At 39.2% G+C, this 10,374-nt stretch overlaps 1 protein-coding gene across 1 annotated transcript; it reads left to right on the top strand.

The window, feature by feature from the left end:
- Positions 1-331: 331 nt before the first annotated feature.
- LOC148041652 (uncharacterized) lies at positions 332-1,914 on the top strand. The gene is made up of 2 exons (XM_087688602.1): positions 332-439; positions 520-1,914. Exon 2 carries the CDS (start codon positions 901-903, stop codon positions 1,336-1,338), a length of 438 nt encoding a protein of 145 aa, XP_087544728.1. The 5' UTR covers positions 332-439; positions 520-900; the 3' UTR covers positions 1,339-1,914.
- The last annotated feature ends 8,460 nt before the right edge of the window (positions 1,915-10,374 follow it).

The following is a 10,374-nucleotide window of genomic DNA, read 5'->3' as shown; positions in this document are numbered from 1 at the left end:
GACACACGCATGTAAATTGAACCTTCACTAGCCTATGGAGTTGAATTTATAGCATGTGTGGCCGACACATTTTAACTAGTGCAACTTGTCAGTCAACACATATAGAGATGATGGAGTACCCTCTATAATTGAGGGTACCCCATGAACTTGGTGGAGTTCATAGAAGCTACCAATTCGAGATTGGTCAATAAGAACTTCTCTATTCTCCTTTTGTGTTCTCTCTCTACACACAAAAGCTTGCCAAAATTCTCTCAACAACTTTGCATTCTCTGCAGATGACTTGGATTTAGCGAGTGTTGGATGAGATGGTTACCTCAAAGTTTTGATTTAAAGACTGAACATCTAATCTGTCGAGGCAAAAGTTATTTTGGTGCCCTTCTTTGCTGCTCTTGGAGCCCAGACAGCAAGTGTGTCTTGATTGCGGGTGAAGAAGATAAGGGTGAGAAGCTACAACGCTTCATTGTCTAGCTGGTTGGATTGGCCGATGTGTACCTGAATGATGCTTTTGGTTCTTGGCAGTCCCATGCAGCCACTTATCACATTGCAAGACTACTACCATCATATGCAGGCTTATGCTTGCAGGATGAACTTTGCCATGTGAAGCTAGTTCTACAGCCAAGCAGACCATTTGTGGCTATAGTTGCGGGGGCCAAGTATGATACCAAGATTGGTCCACTCATTGAGATCTACAAGAAGGTGGACAAGCTGATCCTGGGAGGAGTGATGTACAACACTTACCTGTGCGCCAAATATGGTGTCAAGATCAAAGGAGTAGAGGAGTCAGATATTGAGCTGGCCAAAGGATTGGTTGAGCAGGATGAGACTCATAAGAAGATTGTCGAGCTACCATTTTTAATCGATTCGAACACTCTTGCATGCAGGAAAGAGGGACAGTTTTGAATGATATCAGCCAAAGATTTTGCTCCTGGTAAAGAATACAACTTTGTGGTGGATGTGGATCCACAGTCCTTTGAGGTAGATCCCTGCAAAGAGGCTCTCAGTTTAGCAAGCACGATATTTGTTAATGCTCTCATGGGTCTAATGCCGTACTTCTGGCATGGAATAAGCAAGATGGATGAGGTTATTGACAACAACATCTCAGCACAGAAGTTCTTTGGAGGGGGAGATACCCTTCAAGAGTTCAAGAGCTTGCATCCAAAGCTGTATCATGAAGCAGTGCACAGTCCCAAATACTATCTGTTTACAGGAAGGGGTACGGTTTTGAAGGTGATTGAGGAGGGGGATCCCTATGGACTTGAGATTGTGAAAGTGCTCATCGACAACAAGAATGCATACTACAGCAATAGGTTTTCAAATCAGCAGCAGCAGGGCAGATAGGGCCTGATCGAGGAGGGGTGGTATCGCAACCACCAAGAGCACCCACCCATTATTCATTCTATTGCAGCTATGTGTTGATTCATATGGGGTAGATATATGATGATACCATGCCTCAGATGGTGAGAGCATTGCAAACTCTACTCAGAATGGAATCACTTGCAATCAGCCCTTTTTCTTTCAGTAGGTAAATCAAAAGAAGAGGGTAAGACAAGTTTAGAAGGGATTATGAGATCGCAAACTATCAACTGGAAGAGTACTCCAGAAGACGGGATTGATGCCTTAGAGGAGGCAAGATTTGTTGTTGAACAGATAGTCATTCAAAAGGGACAGCGAGTTGAGCTTCTTCCAAGGCCATCAGAAATAATTGCTCTGCAGATAAAGCTAGTGGAGAGTTACTAGTTAATGGTAGAAATAGCAAGTCATGAATCGCCAAAGATGAGTTAGAAAGGCTGAAGAGGGAGCGGGAGTGACTGGATTGCTTTTCTAGTAAAGAAAAAGGGCCGCTTTTCTGAGCGTACTGTATCAGGCTGAAAAAAATAAATAGGAACCTGCCAAATGGGAGCTAAGGAGGAGCAAAAAAAGCAGAGGAGACCCATTCATGTGGACTTTTTTTATGGGAGATGCTTATCAGAATCACAGGGGGGTTGATCTATCCCATCCTAAGGCAAAATTACGAATCCATGAGCTCAGATCCTTGAATCTGAAGGAGAAAGGCAAATCAAGAATGCCTGGTGTTGTTCTATTTATGCCAGCAGTCGCGTCGCTATGCAGGACACTTCATCTTGACAGCTTCACCTTAGTCACATCATGTTAAGTGCATGGAGAATTGTGGTTTCCAGACGCTGCATCATCAGGCATCTTGGTACTTGTAAATATTTTCGTCCACATACCAACTGGAAGGTAGAATCTGATTCAGTACAGAGGTCATTTTTGTTGTAAACGAAGGAAGTTCTCTGGAGTCTTCATGGATCTCTTGCAAAGGCCTTGCAACAGAAAGAAATTTAGACCAGGATTTTAATGATCTTAATGGGAGTGGTGTGGAGGAATCTGAATGCAGTAGCCAAGAGACTGGTAGTGATTATGAGAACACATAAAAGAACAATCGTGAGAAGAGTATCAGTGATTTTGAAGAGGGTTCAAGTGATTTCAGATTGTTAGGTGAAGATGCAAGTAAGGAAAGTATTCCCTTAAAGAGGCAGCAAACTCCAGTTGTGACGAGTCACAATTCGACTGCAAATTGAAGCCACCCTGTAGTTCCCTCTCTTCCTCAATGGATTAATGGTCCTTTTAAGTGAGTTTGAGCCATGCCTCTTGACCCAAGCTTTGGTCACTACTGCAGTACAAAAAAATACGGTGCTAAGCTCTTGATTAAAACAAGTTCAAAAGTAACACAGATGAAGGAAAGCTCGAATGGGGAAGAGCATATCAGTCACAGCTAGAGCAAATGCTTGTACAGCATGTCTACCCAGAGTTCTGTAGTCCTGTTGGCCATCTAAGAGCAAAAACAGCATGAGTGTCTGACCAGTATGCCAGCATTGCTTTTTCAGATCATTGCAATTTTTTAACTCAACCATGTAGAGTATTGTTGCTGCACTAAAAGATCCTGAATTGCCTGTACGGGTAGATTCTGTTGTCGCACTTAGATCTTTTGTGGAGACGTGTACAGATCTTAATGAGCTTCGCCCAATCTTATTACAACTTCTTGATGATGATGCTACTTATGACTGCAAGATGGGCAGAGGGTGTTTGACAAAACCTTACAGCAAGATGCAGTTTCATGGGACACTTTAATGCAAAATTACACCAGACGTGGTTAGATGTTACAGAGTTTTTATCTGTGCAAGAGAGCTGTATGTATTTTCCAAAACTGTACCACACTTGCTTGGCTAACAGTTGACACAAGTAAGGAGCCTGAGTTGTTTTTTTTTCTGTGGAAGAGAAGCCTAGGAGGGCCCTGTACAGGGCCCTGTTGATGACAAACAATCAATCTTCATCCCTGACAGTGATGACCACGAGCATGAACATGACTGTCACCATCTTTGGCTTTGTCTTAGTGCTCCGTTTGTGTTCGTGATATGTTGCTACCTCCTCTACTTTAGAATCCGACAGATCCAGCACCTGCTAATTTTTCAGTACTGATCAACGGACAACTTATAGAGTATCTCTTCCTGAAATTAGTCAAGGTCCTCTGTGGTCGCGACTTTGTTTTCGAAAACCCTTCGACAACGTTAATAGGTTTAAGGTATCTTTTTCATGTATTTTTCTTTTTCAAAAACAATAAAAATACACTTCAACAAATAGATAGGGTTGAAATGAAGTTAAACCTTGTGCTTCAGCTCTATCATAAATTCAAAAACATAAACATTTTTTTAAATGCAAAAAAACTACTTTTTTAAATTTTCTTTGATTTGTTTTTGTTTATTTATAGAAATTTACTTATAATTACTGATTCTTTTATTTAGATTAATTGATATTATAGAAAATTATTTTTTGAGCATGTTTTAACCCATAGAAACAACATATGCACACCAAAACCCAAAAAATTGCATATTTTTCCTTAAAATCTCATAGTCTCGGGTTTTATGTGTTTAGCATAAAATTATTATACTTTTGTGATTTCTTCAACATGATTGACAAATATAAATATTGAAATTAAAATACAAACATTTCTAACTATTTCAAAACCAAAATTAATCATAAAACGATGAATTCGATGACTTACTCATAAAACTGCTCATTATAACATACACTTTTCGTCATTTGGAGACCTGTTGACGCTCTTCCACAACTCTACTCAACGATGTGCCCAACCTGAATTCACATCCCTTTTCACTCCCGCATCATTGCATGATGAAAAATGTCCATCTCAGTCCACCCCCTCTCTTTTACATTAATCCATGAGAACAAACCATAAGAAGAGAGAGGAGAGAGGAGAGAGAAAGACTAAAAGCAATTTTTTTTACTCAATGCATCATCTCTGATCATTTCTGTGGGGCGAGAGATGTTGAAGAACTGGAGGACCTTGCTACCCTGAGGATTTCCATAATGATCAACTGCTCAAAATTCCCATTTTTTAATGCCCCCCCCATCCCCCTTGTTTCATTCCCAAGCTTAATCTAGCTTAGAGCTAGTACTGAGCTTTTTGGTGCTATTAGACCCTTTTATTTTAGACAACAACAAACCCTATATGATATGCATTATGAAACATGAGAATTTAGCATACTTTAATCACTCAACAACCCTCTACTCCCTACTGTTTAAAACTTTGCATACATTGATAGGTTTAAGGCATCTTTTTCATATCTTTTTCTTTTTTGAAAGCAGTAAAAACTCACTTCAATAAAGAGATAGGACTGAACTGAGGCTAAACCTCATGCTTTAGCTTTATCATATGTTCACGACTATAAATCTTATTTTTTCTTATTTTTTTGATGCGAAAAACCTAATTTTTTTATTCTATCTTATTTTTCTCTATTTATTTAAAAAAATTTACTGGTGTTCTGGTTTAGATTGATTGATCTTATGGAAAATGGTTTTCTTAGCATGTGTCAACCCATAGAAATAGCGTATGCACACCAAAACCCAAAAAACCGCATATTTCTCCTTAAACCGCATAGTCTCGGGTTTTTTTAATTTATCATAAAATTATTATACTTTTGTGATTTCTTCAACATGACTCATCTAAACATGGTTAATCAAATACAAACATTTCTAACCATTTCAAATGAAAATTAATCATGAAACTATGAAATCAATGACTTATAAAACCACTCATTTTATAACATAAATTTTTTTATATTGGAGGCCCACTGATGCTCTTCCATAGCCGTGCTAACGATCCGTCCAACCTTGATTCACATCCCTTTTCACTCCCATATCATTGCATAACCAAAAACGTCCATCTCAGCCAATCCCCTCTCTTTTACATTGATCCATGAGAACAAACCACAAGAGTAGAGAGGAGAGAGGAGAGAGAAAGACTATAAGATCTTTTTACTCAATGCATCATTTCTGCGGTGACAAATGGCAAAGAATTCAAAGACCTTGCTGTCCTAAGTATTTTCATGATGATCAATTGCTCAAAAAACCCATTTTTTAATGCCCCCATCCCGTTTCATGAAAAAGCATGTCTTTTTGTTCCCAAGCTTAATCTAGCTTAAGCTTTGGTTTTAAAAAAACCAGTTCATAGTTTTGAGTTCACATTGTTTGCCAATTGGTTTTTTGCTTTTAGAGGGGCAAATGAGCTTGCTGGATTCAAGATCCATTTGGATGGCTGGCATCATGACATCGAAATCTATAAATCTGGCCAACCGTCATGCACTTTCTGGCTCCTGGATCACATAACTGCTTCATAACGCGAAACCTTGTGGGGATTAAATGGAGGGTCAAATAGCCTCCAATCAACAAATCGAGACTTACGTTGGGTTCCTAGCATCGAATTCCGTCTAGAAAAACGCTAGCTCATCAATCCACAACTATTTCGTTTTGCATGAAAAATTGGTATTTGATGGCCTCACATGCTCTTTTCTACTTCAAAAAATGGCATCTAAAATCGGCTCTCATTGGCGATCCCACAGAATAGGGCGACTCAGCCTATCAAATCCCACAAAGTGATCTGCACAAACAACAACCATAAAAAGCATCAAGCTGATGCCACAAAAAATAATACTCAACAAAGCACAAGTACAGCTCTCACCCTACCCCTTGACAAAACCAAGGCATGGAGATCCACAAGGGATAGGCCCAACATAATATGACAAAAATCTAGAGCAAGTCACTAACTAATTTCTCCATTGACCAAGAGAACCATCAAAGAGTTCATCCTAGTGGTGGCTTGAACTACCTACCTAACTTAGGACAACTGGACCAGGATCTCCTACTAGGCGAGGACTCTGATAGCATGTTGGTCATCAGATATTTCCTTTTAACACATTTCTCTTTCAAAATTTCCATACTCAAGTGTGTAAAAAGGAGGGAGCTAAGCATAGAGTGACCCAAGGAGAAAAGATGTCGGCCTTACGTCGTGCCCCAAGAACCTACCAAGCTCTCGCAAGGCGGCACTTAATCATTTTCTTTTTTGCTCACTTTTGGTTTCACTCCAACCTTCCTTATTTCTTTTTTTGGCTAGCTACTATTCCTAGGAAGACAAGGCATTGGGTGTCTCGTCCCCCCCAAGAAACCAACTAGGCCTTTGCAAGGAAATAATCAATTGCTTTTAGGATTTTTTTTTCCCCTTTCTTTTCTTTTCTTTTCTTTTTTTGAGGGGTTAGAATCCCTTTTTACACACCTCTATATTACTTTATCTTTTAAGCATATTCAGATTTTCCTCTTCTTTATACTTCGGTAGGCTTTTCTAACTACCTCACACTAGTAGGGACTCCTAGAACAATTGTGTGCTAGTAGTCTAGAAGAACAAGGTTACTAGGATTGCCTTCTAAAATAGGCCTTTAATGCCTAACAATGTCTTGACAAGAGGTAGACAACTACTCGAAGCTCCCTCTCAAATATACCTAACCAAACCCTAGGAATTATGACTTGATTGTTGGTCCCCACAAATGAAAAGAAAAGAACTTCCACATATACATATAACACTATCAACTTAAGAGAAAAACTCGGAAAGGTAATGAGACCACTTGGAATGGCCACAAGAAGCTCCCACGTAACAAAGGCTCCCCCCAGGCACTTCCTCAAACATGTCTAATACAATCACTAAAATATATATATAATAAAAAACTACTCCACTACTATGTAAGATAAATATATTTCTTCTTGAACTTCATGCTAAGCTTGAGATGTTCCAAGGCTTTGCCCTCATCAACAAAATATATAAGCACATTGTAGAGAAATTGAAGACAACACATCATATCTAACAAGATAATGAATCTAGTAGGAAAAGCCTATGCAAAGTGGTATAACAGATCCTTAGCCTAAAGGAATAAAATAGATCACAACCAATAAACTAGCCCTTTTGGCCTTATGAAATGCTACAGTATGATACATCCGTAGGGTGGAATCCCGCACACTATAGGTCCCATTCAGCTCATTGATTAATAACTACCAATCACCTTTTACCAATAATCAGTGGATATCACCACATTGGGCTACATTCAACCCCATAATCAAGGCATTGTATTCTGCTATATTATTAGTAAAAGAAGGTCCTAAATAGACTCCCATCTTCATGACAACCCTAGGTCATGGATCTTTAATGACCACACCAATGCTCGGATGTTTAGCGGGCCCTCTAGAAGCTCCATCGAAATACAAAGTATAAACCCAGTATTCAATGATAGGCCAAACCATACTAATCAACTCACTCATACTTATGATAATCAAAATCAAGCCAAGAGAGAGGATGTATAGCAGGTACAATTCCTCCTTCCTCCTTGAACTCGATAGGAATGCTAGCCAAATTTTGTTTGACAATGGTGGTAGTAGACCTTAATCTCCCACGTGAAAGATCCATCTTTCCACTCAATGGACCTAATAACCTTTACTCCACTGGATCACTCAACCTTGGTGGTAATGTTGCTCTAGATATGGATGCTCTAGATACAGAATGATTCTTCCCATCTAATCATCTTGGTACCTACTATAAGTTAAAGTTGAATCATGAAGGACCTACATAGGCACGAAGCCCACCAATGTCAGTCCTTACATATAGTAAGGCTTTAGCTTATTAAAATTAACTTTAGTCTTAAACTCTACCCCCTGCAAATCTGCTAAAAGGGTTGTAGAGCCATTCTTTCCTCAACATACAATTGTGTATGGTCCATCCCATTTGGGCTCCGATTTGCCTGGAATAGCTCAGATGAGAATCATAATGTAATACTAACTGACCCTTCACAAATTTGTACTTCTTATCCCAAATTTCATAAAGTGATTTCATTCTCTTCTTCCCTACTTCTTGATGCAATAAAGCCTGCAAAACTAAATCTCATCAAGATGTGCAAGAGAAGTATGTCTTTCTTGTAATGCTTCTGCCTCTCCCAACGAATGATTGACAGTGAATCACACAATGGGCAGCTCTATTTCCAATGGCAAAACACACTCATCCCCATATACTAGCGTAAATAGGGTGTGGCCTATGGCTCTCTTGAATGTCATGTTGTAAGCCCACACTTCCACATATAATTTATTGTCCCTATCACACTTACTTTTCCATACTATCTTTGATAAGATCCCCACCAACTGTTTATTTGTACTCTCAACTTAAGCATTCACTTGAGAATCATATGGGGTAGTCTTGTTGTGCTTGATCTTCAAAGCTTTTGTCAAGGCTACAATAACTTTATTCAAGAAGTGTGTCCCTTGATTAGACACTATCTCCTTAGGTGGACCAAAATGGCAAAAATTTTGCTACATGATGAAACTGGCAGTTTCCTTGGCATTATCCTTCACCATTGCTTGAGCTTCATACCACTTTGTAAAGTAGTCTTTCACTAAAGCAATATACCGCTTAGGTATAGTTGATGAAGGATATATTAGTCCCACAAAATTGATACCCCATTTCTCAAAGGGTAACGTAACCAAAATAGGGTTTAAAGGTCACTTACAATTCTCCCTCGCACAGTTGTCTTTGATAGACATCAGAATGCTTAACATAACTGAAAGAAACTTGGAAAATTGATGGCCACCAATATCTAGCACGAAGAGCTTTTTGGGTAGTAAGCCAGCCAACAAAATGTCCCCCACACATGCTGAATCATGGCATTCTTCAAGAATGAATGATACCTCATCAGCTATTACACAACAATGATAAATGTTATCTACACCTCTCCGATACAAGACACCCTCTATAATAAAAAATCATAAAGCTTGTTGCTTAATCTTTCTCTTTTCAGACTTTCATAAAGTAGCCCAAATCCTCATGTGGATAAATAATGCGTTATAACTGCATACCAGGAAGGAATGGAAGTTGTATCAATCTTGAATAGGCCTTACATGTCACTTTCTTTAGCCAGATTCCTTTGGGTCCCTCAAATCCACAAGACATTCCACAATAGCTTGTAGCTTCAGGGGCTTACTCTTAATCTCATAATCAAACTCCTACAAAGTGATTAACCATTTTGCTAAATGGTCAGGTGGATGCAACTTGTTCATCAATAGTCTAAGTCTTTCCACCTTTGTAAAGAATACTACCTTTTCACAGAGAATATAATGCCTAAATTTCTTCGTCACAAAGACCATTCCAAGGCACAATTTATCCATATACATATAATTGACTTTAGATATTCCCAACTTCCTACTAGCAAAGGCAATTGGATGATACTATTTCTCTTTCCAAATTTGGGCTAAGCAGCAACTAATACTATGCATTGTTTCTACTAAAAATATATAGAAAACTTCACCTCTTCTGGGTGCTTTGAGGATTAGCACTTTTGGTAGTTCTTACTTCACATCCTCAAAGGATACTTGATGTGCTTCATTCCACTCAAACAGACAGTTAAAGGATAACAGGTTCGTAAATGGCAATGCTCTTTTTGCCAGTGCATTGATAAATCTTTGATAATATCCCACTGATGTGACAGAAAATTTTGAACGTCTTTTGGAGTACTTGGTAAACTCATAGTGGCTATAACCTTTATCTTTTCCGAGTCAGTCGCAATACCAACCAAGCTAACCACATGGCCTAGTAACAACGCATAGGGCACCCTAAATATGCACTTTTGTGGGTTGAGGCCGCCGTCGCCCGTGAAGGGGGGGATGAGGGCAACCCGACTGCAACGGCGGCGGCGGCGGCGGCGGCGCGCTGGGCACGACGACAACAAGGCAGCGGCGGCGGCGACGACGACGACGACGCCTGCATCATTATCAACTATTCATTGCCAAGAACCACATACATTGCATAACCCAAAAGCCATCACATGATATGGAAAGGTACCAAAGATAATCATAAATGTCATTTTCAGCTTGTCTTTCTCCACAATAGCCATTTTCTTATATCTAGCAAAGTAATCCATAAAGAAATAGATTTTTCTACTCGCTAATTTATCTAAAATATGATCAATGAATGGCAATGGATAGTAATCCTTA

This window comes from Lygodium microphyllum, chromosome 1, assembly GCF_053477565.2.
Source record: "Lygodium microphyllum isolate KBCC chromosome 1, Lygodium_microphyllum_v1.1.10, whole genome shotgun sequence".
Lineage (NCBI taxonomy): Eukaryota > Viridiplantae > Streptophyta > Polypodiopsida > Schizaeales > Lygodiaceae > Lygodium > Lygodium microphyllum.
This window is presented reverse-complemented; position numbering and strand designations above follow the sequence as displayed.

Coding starts and splice junctions, on each gene's coding strand:
- LOC148041652 (XM_087688602.1), top strand. CDS start 901: ATGATATCAGCCAAAGATTTTGCTCCTGGTAAAGAATACAACTTTGTG.